At 40.7% G+C, this 14,050-nt stretch overlaps 1 protein-coding gene across 2 annotated transcripts in view; it reads left to right on the top strand.

Annotated features, from left to right (window-relative positions):
- Nucleotides 1-14,050, top strand: part of RUBCN (rubicon autophagy regulator) — a gene marked incomplete at both ends in the record, with an annotated part of 76,999 nt that overhangs the window by 9,111 nt on the left and 53,838 nt on the right. For both annotated transcript variants that reach the window (XM_080696866.1, XM_080696867.1), the window contains one exon: nt 13,593-13,746. In XM_080696866.1, the coding sequence (XP_080552992.1) occupies nt 13,593-13,746 (154 nt within the window). The remainder of the gene's footprint in view (nt 1-13,592; nt 13,747-14,050) is intronic.

The following is a 14,050-nucleotide window of genomic DNA, read 5'->3' on the forward strand; positions in this document are numbered from 1 at the left end:
CCCGCCCCCACGCTTGGGAGGCGGAGACTGGAGGATTGCACAGGTTCGAAGCCAGCCTTGCTGGCTTAAGAGACCCTGTTTCCAAATAAAAAATACAAAAAAATAGGTCTGGGAGTGGAGCCTGGAGGTAGAAGGGTTTCCAGGAACCCCAGTACCACCAAAAAAACACAAAAAACAAAAAAACAGTTTTTTGTTAAGAGTGATATATTGACAGCATATGTTGTGGAGTCAGTGCATTCTTTGGTTAGGGAATTATAGTGGGTCAGATTGAAATCTCTTGTGAGGAGGTTGAGCTAGAGCTGAACTTGAATCCCTGAGTGGGGTGATAAGAGAAGAGCCATTCCAAGTTGAAGAGCTGCATGAATAAAGTCACAGAAGTAGGAGTGAGGTGGTCATGTGTGTCTTATATTGAGGGGGGTAGATTGTATTGTATTTAGATTGAAAAGTACCAAATAGAGCCAGGTGTGGTGGCACATACTTGTAATCCCAGTACTTGGGAGGCTGAGACGGGAGGATCACAGGTTCATGGCCAGCCTCAGTAACTTAGCAAGACCTTGTTTCAAAATAAAATAGCCAGGCATGGTGGCGCACACTTGTAATCCCAGCATTTGGGAGTCTGAGTCTGGAGGATCATGATTCGTGGACAGCCTCAGCTACGTAGTGAGGCCCTTTGCAACTCAGTGAGACCCTGTTTAAAAAAAAAAAAGAATAAAAAAAGGTTGGGGGGTGTAGCTGGGAGTAGAATGCTCCTGAGTTCCATCCCCAGACCTGCAAAAAAAAATAAAAAATAAAAAATATATATAAAAGAATAAAATAGGGCTGGGGGCGTACCCCTGGGTTCCATCCCCAGTCTTTCTGTCTATCTGTCTCTCTCTCTCTAACACACACACACACACACACACACACACACACACACACACACACACACAAAGTAAAATAAAAAGGAAGAAAGGAAGTACTTAATAGGAAAGTTGGTATTTAGAATGGGGCCAAATGATGAAGAATATTTGACTTTTACACTAAGAAGTTTGTGTGCCATCTGTGGTTAGGTTTCTGGCATAAGAGATTTCTCTGCCTTTTGTTAAATCTACTCACTGTTGAAATTCAGTAAATTTAGCTGGGTATGGTGATGTATGCTTTCAATCCCAGTACTTGGGAGGCCAAGACAGGAGGATCACAGGTTCGCAGCCAGCCTCAGCTACTTAGTGGGGCCCTCTGCAACTTAGTGAAACTCTGTTTGAAAATAAAGAATGAAAAATAGGGCTGGGGGTATAGTTTGGAGGTAAGGTAGAATGCACTTGGGTTCAATTCCTGGCACCACACACACAAACAAACTCAGTAATTTCAGTATCATTCAAATTAAGTATGATTGGTGAGGCATTTGTTGGATAGGTATGAAGTTACAAAGCATGCTTCTACATACTGTTATTTCCTCCTAGATATTAAGATTCTCCTGTCTGCCATTAAAAGGGTGGGAGTAGCCAATGGTTAGATTCTCCTAGGTGCCCCCAAAGCTAAGATACTATGTAATAGAGTCAATATGTAGCCAGATAAGAAAAAATACTAAACACAAATTAAGTATGGGAGTATTGGAGTTTCTTGCTACCTCAGTCTAATAATTATCTATCTTAATTATGTTTTTCTCTACCTTAAAAAAGAACCTAGTACTTCTTCCCAGAAATGCTTTCTGCCATTAAAAGTCCCAGGGGCTTGCCTGACCACAGACCTTCAGCATAAGAAGTCCTTCACATCCTGGGTATTTAAAGAACCATTTATGGTGTTTTCCAGTTTCGTGTTTGCTAACTTCTTTCACTCTGATCCTTTATTAATTGCTAGTCTCAGAAAAGGCCTAAACCAGCTAGGCTTGGTGGCACATGCTTGTAATCCCAGTACTTGGTAGGCTGAGACAGGAGGATCGCAGGTTCGAGGACAGCCTCAGCAACTTAATGAGGCCCTCTGCAACTAAGTGAGACCCTTTTTCAAAATAAAAAGAATAAAATAGAGCTGGGGGTGTAGCTCAAAGGTAGAATGTCCCTGGGTTCCATCCCCAGTACCACAAGAAGGAAGAAAGAAAGGGCCTAAACAGCTTCCCTCTTCTCTTTTATTACCAAAGGATATCACTATGAACATTTAAAAAATATTTTTATGTTGAGATCATAAATATAATTTTACATTTTGTTTTTATAATTTAATATGCTACCATTAGCTTTGGAATTTTTTTTTTTTTGTTTGTTTTTTTTGTGGTACTGGTGAATGGAACTCAGGGGCCTTCTACCTCTGGGCTACACTCCCAGACCTATTTTTTATATTTTATTTGGAAACGGGTCTCTTAAACCAGCTCAGGCGCGCTTTGAACCTGTGTGATTCTCCTGTCTCAGCTTCCCAAGCGCGGGCATTACAAGCGTGCGCCACCACACCCGGCAGCTTTGGAAATTTTTTTTTTTTTTTTGGTGGTGGTACTGGGGTTCTTGGAAACCCTTCTACCTCCAGGCTACACTCCCAGACACCTATATTTTATATTTTTATTTGGAAACAGGGTCTCTTAAGCCAGCGTGGCTGGCTTTGAACCTGCGCAGTACTCCTGTCTCTGCCTCACAAGTGCGGGGATTACAAGCATGCGCCACCATGCCGGGCTGGAAACTTTTTTTAATTTTTTTTTTTTTTTTATGGTGGTGGTACTGGGGGTGGAACCCAGAGGCTTTCTACCTTCGGGCTATACTCCCAGACCTATTTTATATTTTATTTGGAAACAGGGTCTCACTAAGTTGCTGAGAGCCTCACTAAGTAGCTGAGGCTGGCTTCAAACCTGTGCGATCCTCCTGTCTCAGCCTCCCAAGCACTGGGATTACAAACGTGCTCCACCATGCCCAGTTCAGGCTGGAAACTTTTTAATAAAAAATTCTTTCATAGCCAGGTGTGGTGGCACATACCTGTAATCTCAGTACTTGGGTGGCTAAGGCAGGAGGATCGAAGGTTCAAGGATAGCCTCAGTAAGTAGTGATACTCTTATTAACCTAGCGAGACTCTGTTTCCAAATAAGAAATAAAAAATCAGGATGGGGATGTAGCATGAAGGTAAAATACCACTGAGTTCACTGGGGAGTACCACAAAAAAAACTAAAACACACACACACACACACACACACACACACACACACACACACACATTTAATAGACCCAACTACATTAAAAAAATTTTCTTTTTTTTTTTTTTTTTTGCAGTACTGGGGATGGAACCCAAGGGCAGTTTACCTCTGAGCTACGCCCCCAGTCCTATTTTTTATTCTGTATTTGAAACAGGGTCTCACTGATTGGAAAGGGCCTCACTAAGTAGTACCTAAGGCTGTCCATGAACCATGATCTTCCTGTCTCAGTCTCTTAAATGCTGGGATTATAAGCATTGCCATCATGCCTGGCTCAAAAAAGAATTTCTTTTATTTATTTATTTTTTTATTGGTGCACTGTATTCATACATCATAGTGGGATACAAACTTTTGTAGACATACATGCACACATCGCCCAGTCAGCCCCCACCCGATCCCCACCCCATTCTCTCCCCATCCCTCCCTCCCATGCTTGGCTTAGTGGTTGACATCTAGTATTATAGCAATTTATCCAAAATTAAAAATGATAATCTCACATAACAGTTTCATTTGTCTGATACCAAGCTTTTGATGACTTAAAGATAACATTTCAATATTTCTTTTTACTTTCTTTCTTACCAGAGAATATTTTTTTCTATTTTTTTTAGGTGAGACTATCATATATTTATATATTTATTTTTCAGAAAAAAACTCTATCCTAATATGGAATATGGACTCTAGATACCCAAAACGATCTTGAAAAAGAACAAAGCTAGAAGATATATATTTTCTGATTTCAAACCATATAAAGCTACAATGATTGAAACAGTGTAGTACTATTCTAAAGGCAGATATATAAACCATTGGAGTTAAATACAAGCCTAGAGCTAACTTCTTCCCTATATTGTCAAGTTATTTTTGACAAGGTTTCCACGAACATTTGGTGGTAGAAATAATAATATTTTAACTAAATATTGTTGAAACATAATAATTACATGGAAAAGAATAAAGTTGGACCCTTACCTAATCCCATATACAAATATTAACTCAAAATAGACAAAAGACCTAAATATAAATCTTAAGACTATAAACTTTTAGGAGAAAATCTGGGTCATAAAACCTCACAACACTGAAATTGGCAGTGATTTTCTTGGATATGATTTCAATGGCACAGGCAACAGAAGAGTATACAAACTCCCTAAAAATAAAAAAAATATTGTATATCCAAAGACAATGTAAACAGAGTTAACAGTTACTAATAGAATGGGATAAAAAATTTCCAAATGCTATATCTGGAAGTATATTAATATTCCAACTAGAAATTCTAAAAATTAACAACAATAAAAGCAAACAATACAATTTAGAGATAGGTAAAAGACTAACATAAATAATGAATCTCCACAGATAACCAATCTTAGTTGTCTGTTGGATGGAAAGTCATGTTTCTCTAGTTCTGATGTGTGTTACCTATTTCTTCTTTGTAGTTAATCTCTTTGAGTATTTTCTCTAACGCTGGTTTTGAAGACATAAATTCCTTCAGTTTCTGTTTGTCATGGAAGCTTCTTATTTCTCCATCTAATTTGATAGAAAGTTTTGCTGGGTAGGAAATTTTTGGCTGGAAGTTGTTTTCTTTCAGAGTTTGGAATATGTTACTCCAAGCCCTTCTGGCTCTCATGACTTGGTTTGGGAAGTCTGGAGTGATTCTAATTGTTTTGCCTCTGAATGTCACTTGGCCCTTTGCTTTTGTTGCCTTTAAGATTCTCTGCTTGGCTTCCACATTGGTCATTTTGACAATTATGTGGCGTGGGGATCCTCTTCTCCGATCCTGTCTAAAGGGAGTTCTATAAGTTTCCTGGACCTGTGTATCGACCTCTTGCTCTATGTCTGGAAAATTTTCTGCTATTATTTCCTTGAAGAGATTGTTGATCCCTTTGGTTTCACTTTCTTTTCCCTCCTGTATTCCAATTATTCTTAGGTTAGCTCTCTTAAAATGGGCCCATATTTCTTCAATGTCAGATTCCTGCTGTCGGATATTTTTTTCTAGATTAGAAACTATGCGTTCATTTTTGGAATGATCATCTTCTAAGAGTGAGATTCTGTTCTCCATGTGGTCTAATCGGTTGTTTGTGCTTTGAATTGAGGCCTTTACTTCATTAATTGCATCCTTTATCTCTTTTTGGCTCTCTCTGAGTTCTTTTCGAAGCACCTCTATTATTTCTACAGTTATTTTCCTGATTTGCTCTTCTAGAAATCTCTGATTTTCTGTTTTATCAGGTTCTGATGTTGTGGGGTTGTGGGCATTCATTGCTCCAGTATTATTCCTCTTTCCCATGATTTAGGAAGTTTGTGCCTTCTCTGGGTTCTTCCCTTGGGTCACTATGACTTCACTTAAGGTGTTCTGGATCTCAAGTCTGTAGTATCTCAGACCCCACTACTCCTTTACTGGGTTGTATCACAGAGTCTCCGACCCAGAGATTCGATAGAGGCTGCTTTAGACTGTGGGGGGTGCCAGGTTACACGTTCTCCTATGGTGTGATATCTCTGCCACCGCCCCTCCACCATAGGGTCAAGTCCCAGGGAGTACAGTACTGGGATTTCTCCTCTGTGGCCCGCAATTTGACTCACTGTTCTTGAGTACGCAGATGTAGCTGTACTGGATTCGGTGAATTCTCTGCTGCTGCCGCCGGTGGCAATATGGCGCCGCTGCCATGCCCTCGGCCGTGCGGCTGGCGTATTTCTTCTTGGTTTTGATTTCCACTCTGAATCCCTGCGGCGTGTGCTGAGCTCAGCCACTGGGAGCTTTAGATTTTACCTGCGGCGAGAAATCCCGCCTGGTTGTTCCGCAGCGGCTCACCTCGGCTTGCTGTAGCCGTCCCGTGAATTCACCGGTGCCGCCGGCAGTATGGCGCTGCTGCCGCATCCTCAGGCATGAGGCCGGTTATCTCCTCTGTGGCTCTGAGCTCTGTTCTCAGTCCGCTTTCTTTCTGGAGCCTGGTGATTTTTTTTGTTTCTCTGGTGATGGTGTTTTCTGGCTATGAAAGGCGCTGATTTTGTAGTAATGGAGATTGGTTGTTAGCGGGGCTCTTAAGCCCCGCTTTTCTCGGTCGCCATCTTCAAGAATTTCTTTTATGATAGTTCATCATGTCATACTTTTCTCCTTGTACTTCAGGGGTCATATCATTACTTAACTTGCTATAACCTGACCTTCAATTGAGACGTCAGGTAATGATACCATGACCTATTCTAAGTAAGTACCACATTGTGAAGGGTACATACCAAAAGATGAAGCTATTTCCTTTTCAACTATAAGGAGAAATTGGTGGTTGATGATATGCTGATATATACACACACACTTATTTGCTATATTGACTCTCATATTACAATTGATAGTATTTTCACTTATTATATATTTCACTTATTCTAATGATTAGTTTAATTATATATGACATATTACTTTTTTGGGGATTGAACCCAGAGGCATTCTACCTCCAAGCCACACCCCCAGCCCATTTTATATACTTTTTTTTTTTTTTTTTTGTCTTTTTGGCACTGGGGATGGAGCCCAGGGTATTGCACTTGCAAAGAAAGTACTTAGCCACTGAGCTACATCTCAGCCTGATTTTATACCTTATTTGGAGACAGGTTCTCACTAGGTTGCTGAATGCCTCACTAAGTTGTCAACACTGGCTCTGAACCTGTGCGATCCTCCTGTCTCAGCCTCCCAAGTGCAAGGATTACAAGCATGTACCACCGCACCTGGCTTTTTGTTTTAATCTTGATTGTCGCTCTAATTTGACTGGTTTTCCCCGTGTGTGTGTGTGTGTGTGTGTGTGTGTGTGTGTGTGTGCATGTGTGTATATATATATATTTTTTGGTGGTACTGGGGTTCCTAGAAACCCTTCTCCGTGCTACACTCCCAGACCTATTTTTCTCTTAAGCCAGCGAAGCTGGCTTCGAACCTGCTCAATCCTCCTGTCTCCACCTCCCAAGTGCAGGGATTACAAGCGGGCGCCACCGCGCCCAGCTCCCCATATATTTTTGAGTAACTTAAACAATTTCTATTTCTCTTTAAAGGAGGAATGTGGTAAAAAAAAATATATATATCTACCAGAAGAAAGCAGGTGGGATTGTATTCTGAGATCGGTGTTACTATAAATTGATGAATTATGCCATCCTTTGCCATTCAGGCCCAGTTTCTTGTTGGCAGAGAGTGAGGCACTTAGAAAGACATGCTTTAATGTAACGTGATAAGGGGGAGCATTCTGTGTACTTGTAAAGTGAGTCTGCAAGAGCTTCTCTCAACCTAACACACTTCAAAGGCCTTGACTGTGATAAATGATACATGTGAATAAAGGCTGATACCATCCAAATAATTATTACAAACAGGCTTACACTAGGAAAAATTGACCTTTCTTGCTGAATATATGGTTGAAAAATAGGGAAAGGATATTTTATTTCTCTATGGTAGTCTGTTTACTTGCATCTAAGATTCAGGCATGAATAGATTAATCCAACCATTGTGTATAAACTTTAGTTGAATTTAGCATTTCAGTTCTTTGAAAATGAGAATTGTGTCACTGGGGTAAGGGATCTTTAAAAAGCAAAGGCACAGCCGGGCGTGGTGGTGCATGCTTGTAATCACTGTACTTGGGAGGCTGACACAGGAGGATCGTGGTTCCCAGACAGCCTCAGAGAGGCCTTCTGCAACTTAGTGAGACTGTTTAAAAAATAAAGAATAAAAAATAGAATTGCAGGTGTAGTTTGGAGGTAGAATGCCCCTGAGTTCAATCCCCATACTACAAAAAAAAAAAAGTGAAGTCATTAATAAACTAGCTTTGCAAATCAATTAAAAAAAAGTTTGCTATTCTCCTAGATGAGTATATATCAAATATAGACTGGTATATTGTAGAATAAGAACTGCATCCTTTGTAGCTTTTGATATTTGGGAACATTTTAAGGTGAGGAAGAAAAGTTTTTTAGTTTCATCCAGAGAAAGTTAGTAGTAGATCTGAGTGTTCAAAGGCTCCAAGATTTCTGTGTTCTATGTATAGTTTTGGAAGCAAAGTCCTAGAATGCTAGGAATTTAATGTCTGCTTTTGGAATGTGTTGTAATGTTCTTTGACAGTTAATGTGAGATTACTGTAGAATGAATCAGAACACAGATATGCAGAGTCACCTGTTAAGCCAGATTGGCTCTAGGCCTGGAAGACTTGATTGTAGCTTGTTGGAATGTGGAGACTGTGTCAGTAGGAATAGACCGGAGCTGCTAGTTATCCCTGATGACGCATAGGAGGTGCAGAGTCACTGAGCAACCGCTGGCGTTCAGCTGGCCTCTATAATAAATAGCATTTAGTGACTGCCTTAGTCCTACGTGCATTTAGTTACCTTCAGATACTTCTTAGGACAGAAATAGAAGTGGAACAAGAGAAGTCTAATGACTCAGAAGTTTAATGGCATAGGTTAAAAAACCTTGATGTCTCCAGTTCACATAAATTCTTACAAGGCTTTCAGAGCAGAAGACCAGAGTAAGATCTGTCTGCCACTCCTTAAGATGCCACTCCTATACTGTATCTGTCATTAATTTTGCTTGTGGATTTATTTGTCTGCCTTTACTCATACACTTTCCTAAAATAGCTTAGAAAATGTACAAAAAAGATTAATTTTGTATATTGATAGAAAGGATTCTAAGCCAGGCATGGTGGCGCATGCTTGTAATCCCAGCATTCAAGAGGCTGAGACGGGAGGAACACAGGTTCATGGCCAGCCTCAGTAACTTAGCAAGACTTTGTTTCAAAATAAAATAGCCAGGCGTGGTGGCGCACACTTGTAATCCCAGCATTTGGGAGTCTGAGTCTGGAGGATCATGATTTGTGGACAGCCTCAGCTACTTAGGCCCTTCTCAACTCAGTGAGACCCAGTTTCCAAATAAAGAATAAAAAATAGGGCTGGGGGTGTAGCTCGGAGGTCGAATGCCCCTGGGTTCCATCCCCAGTACTGCAAAAAAAAAAAAAAAAAGAAGAAAGAAAGAAAGGGTTCTAATTCAGGGCCCTCCTACCCTTACCCCTATCGGTTTTTACATGATATAAAGTAGTTCTGGTGGTTGTGGTGAAAGTTTCCTGAAGAAATCATTGCTGTTTCCTATGACCTTTCTTGAAAAGAAAAAGGAGTAATATTCTTATAAGAAATAAAAAGGTGGTGGTGCACACGTGTAATCCCAGCATTTGGGAGGCTAAGACAGGATCGCGGTTCACAGACAGCCTCAGCTACTTAGTGAGGCACTTTACAAGTGAGACCCTGTTTCAAGATAAAGAATAAAAAATTGGTTTGGGGGTTTAGTTCCATCCAGGTACCACAGGAAAAGAAAGAAAAAGAAAAAAGAAAGAAAGAAAGAAAGAAAGAAAGAAAGAAAGAAAGAAAGAAAGAAGACTGACACGGGTGGTGTACTCCTGTTATCCTAGTACTTGGGAGGCTGAGACAGGAGGATTGCAGGTTTGAGGCCAATACATGATACTTTAATAAGAACCTATTTCAGAATAAAGTAGGGAGCCAGGCATAGTGGCACATACTTGTAATCCCAGCATTTGGGAGGCTGAGACAGGAAGATCGCGGTTCACCGACAGCCTCAGTAACTTAGTGAGGCCCTTTGCAACTCAGTGAGACCCTATTTCAAAATAAAGAATAAAAAATAGGTTTGGGAGTATAGCTCAGATGTAGAATGCCCCTGGGTTCCATCCCCAGTACTGAAAAAATAAATAAATTAAATAAATAAATAGGGCTGGATTATAGCTCAGAGGTATAATGCCCCTGGGTTCGATCCGCAGTACCACCAAAAGGAGTGAAGGACAGAAGGAAAGGAAAAGGGAAAGGATGGAAAGAGGAATAAAGTAAAGTGTGTAACATAAAAATTGGGGGCAGAAATTTCTTTTGTGTGTGTGTGTGGTGCTGGGGATTGAACTCAGGGGCATTCTACCTCTAAGTGATACCCCCAGCCTTTTTTTTAAATTTTTTGGGTGGTACTGGGGATTGAACCTAGGGGAATTCTACCTTTTTAATTCTTTTATTCTTTATTTTGAAACAGGGTTTCAAAATAAGTTGCAGAGAGCCTCACAGGTAGATGAGGCTGGTTGTTAACCTTCCAAGTACTGGGATTATAACCATGCCCAGCTAGGGGCAGAATTTAATATTTACCTTTACCTTTTTTTTTGGGGGGGGTGGTACTGGGGGTGAAACCCAGAGGCTTTCTACCTCTGGGCTATACTCTCAGACCTATTTTATATTTTTATTTGGAAACAGGGTCTCACTAAGTTGCTGAGAGCCTCACTAAGTAGCCGAGGCTGGCTTCGAACCTGCGTGATCCTCCTGTCTCAGCCTCCCAAGCGCGGGGATTACAAGTGTGCACCACCACGCCTGGCCCTTTTTTTTTTTTTTTTTTTTGCGGTACTGGGGATGGAACCCAGGGACATTCTACCTCCGAGCTATGCCCCAGCCCTATTTTTTAGTATTTTTATTTTTATTTTGGTGGTACTGGGGGTGGAACCCAGGGGCTTTCTACCTCCGGGCTATACTCCCAGACCCATTTTTATATTTTATTTGGAAACAGGGTCTCACGAAGTTGCTGCGAGTCTCACTAAGTAGCTGAGGCTGGCTTCGAACCTGTGTGATCCTCCTGTCTCGGCCTCCCAAGTACGGGGATTACAAGTGTGTGCCACCACACCTGGCTTAATCTTTTTATTTTGAAATAGGATCTCACTGATTTGCATAGCCTCTCACTAAGTAGCTGAGGTTGTCTGCAAACCGACCGCGATCCTACAGTCTCTGCCTCCTGAATGCTGGAATTACAAGCGTGTGCCACCATGCCTGGCTCCCAGCCCTATTTTTTATTCTTTATTTTGAAACAGGGTCTCACTGAGTTGCAATGGACCTCACTAAGTAGTTGAGGCTGTACGTGAACCACAATCCTCCTGTCTCAGACTCCCGAATGCCTGGGATTATGAGCGTGTGCTATCATGCCGGGCTGATACTTATATCTCAGTTTTCTTGCCCAGTTAAATTCAGTTCATCCAGCTCTTTATTCAATTGCAATTGTTTTTGAGTGTTTATTGGGTTGGAAATGATGTTAAGAAAGTGCTAGTGATTTAAGAGACATCTTGGAGATCATTTTGGGCAGGGGTTTTAAAATAAAACCCTTTCTTTCCTTCCTTTCTTTTTCTTTTCTTTCTTTTTTTTTTTTTTTTTTTTGAGTTCCAAGGAATGAACTCAGGGGCATTCTCCCTTCAGCCCTATTTTTTATTCTTTATTTTGAAACAGGGTCACAATAGTTGTGTTGTGGAGAGCCTCACTGAGTAGCTGAGGCTGGCTGAGAACCTGCGATCCTCCTGTCTCAGCCTCCCAAGTACTGGTACTGGGATTACAAGTGCGTGCCACCATGCCTGGTGTGGGCAGCAACTTTTGAACTTTTCCACTAAACTATATCAATTACCCTAGGAGAATAAGTTGGTAGATGACTGGTTTGGGGGACATTTCCTAAAGTGGCTCAAGGCAAATTTAAAACATTTTGGTCACCAGGCGTGGTGGCGCACGCTTGTAATCCCCGTGCTTGGGAGGCAGAGACAGGAGGATCGCGCAGGTTTGAAGCCAGCCGCGCTGGCGTAAGAGACCCTGTTTCAAAAATATAAAATAGGTCTGGGAGTGTAGCCTGGAGGTAGACAGGCTTCCAGGAACCCCAGTACCACCAAAAATAAATAAATAAATAAATAAATAAATAAATAAATAAATAAATAAATAAAACATTTTGGTCTTAATTTTAGCTTAAAAATTATGGAGGAAAAAATCATGGACAGTTTATATTCTTATCATTAATATTTGTGTGTGCATATGTATGTAAAGTACTTTTTGTTCTTCACAATGCTATACTTAGTGCTTGGAAACATAGTGAATAAAAAATAATATTTTGGCTTTTTTGTTTGGTAAAAGATTTCTGGTTCCGAGTAGATGCTCTCATCTGATTTGGCCATGTATTGTCATTGTTCAGAAATGGATCTTAATGGATCATTGTCCTAAGAACAGAGTTGTAAACTAATGTTAGGATCGAGTAAGATAGTAGATGAAGGTCATTTACAAAGCGTAATGTATCATTTGAATATGAGATTAGTTTGTTTGTTTGTTTGTGTGGTGGTACTGAGGATTGAACTCAAGGGCATACTACCTCCAGGTTACACCCACAGCCCAAATTTATTTTATTTATTTATTTATTTATTGGTAGTCCTGGGGGTGGAACCCAGGGACTTTCTACCTCCAGGCTATACTCCCAGACCTATTTAATATGTATTTCATATATTTAATATATATATTGCATAGTTATTATTATTATTATTTGGAAACAGGGTCTCACTAAGTTATGAGAACCTCACTAAGTACCTGAGGCTGGCTTCAAAACTGTGCGATCCTCCTGTCTCAGCCTCTCAAGCGCGGGGATTACAAGCATACGCCACTACACCCTGCTTATTTTTTATTTTAAAACAGGGTCTCACTAAGTGACACCTTACAGAGTGCCTCATGAGGTTACTAAGACTGGCCATGAACTTGCAATTCCTCTGTCTTAGCCTCCTAAGTACTGGTATTACAAGCATGTGCAACTATACTTAAATTTTTTTTTTTTTTTTTTTTGTAGTACTGGGATTGAACCTAGGGGCATTCTACTTCTGAGCTACACTCCCAGTCCAATTTTTTTTGTGTGTGTGTGGGTCTGGGGATGGAGCCCAGGGGCATTTGACCTCCAAGCTATACCCCCTGCCCTAGTTTTTATTCTTTAGTTTGAAACAGGGCTTCACTGAGTTGCAGAGGGCCTCACTAAGTAGCTGAGGCTGTCCGTAAAGCGCAATCCTTCAGTCTCAACCTCCCGAATGCTGGGATTACATGCATGCGCAACCATGCCCGGCCCCAGTTCTATTTTTTATTCTTAATTTGGAACAGGGTCTCACTAAGTTTTGGAGGGCCTCACTAAGAAGCTGAGGCTGGCCCGAGAACCTTCAATCCTCCTGTCTCAGTTCCCAAGTACCAGGATTACAAGTGTGCACCATCATGCCCAGCTCTTTTTAATTTTAGTTTTTATATCTTTAATATGCTCAGAGTTGAGCCTTATGACCGAGTGAAAAATTAATAGGGAGAGAATGTTAGAATGTGGGGCAGGAGGTTCCTAAGTTTAGATTTTCTTTCTTTTTTTTTTTTCTTTTTTTTTTTTTTTGCAGTTCTGGGGATGGAATCCAAGGTATTTTACCTCCAAGCTACACCCTCAGCCCTATTTTTTTATTCTTTATTTTGAAACAGGGTCTCACTGAATTGTGGAGGGTCTCACTAAGTAGCTGAAGCTGTTCGCGAACCATAATCCTCCTGCCTCACCCTCTCAAATGCTAAGGTTATAAGCATGCGCCACCACGCCTGGCTTAGATTTTCTTTGACATGATCAAAATCAGGTACAATAAAGTAAACTAACGCATTGGTATAATTGCAGGAGGGAGCACTGGCAGTTGTTGGGTAATTTGAAGACTACTGTGGAAGGTTTGGTATCAGCCAACAGCCCCAATGTCTGGTCCAAGTATGGCGGCCTGGAGCGGCTTTGCAGGGACATGCAGAGCATTCTCTATCATGGGCTCATCCATGACCAGGTATGCAGAACTTTTTTTTTTTTTTTCTAATGGGCTTGATCACTTGTTAGAAACAGTTGCATGAAGTTGTTTAGCAGGGAGAAGAGGTAGTCTGTTAACTCTTGAGGGTGGGATTGGGACTTATGTAATACTTTCTTTTTATCCAGAATATTTCTCTTAGTGCCTAATGTACCTTAGGTGTCAACAGAATTAATAAATTGCTGGGTAGGACAAAAAATGAACAGTAACAATAGTGTTGCTCTAACTAATAACTATAAGTTTAATGGCTTAACATAACAAAAATTTATTAACTTATAGTTCTTAA

This window comes from Muscardinus avellanarius (genome assembly GCF_963383645.1).
Source record: "Muscardinus avellanarius genome assembly, chromosome: 5".
NCBI lineage: Eukaryota > Metazoa > Chordata > Mammalia > Rodentia > Gliridae > Muscardinus > Muscardinus avellanarius.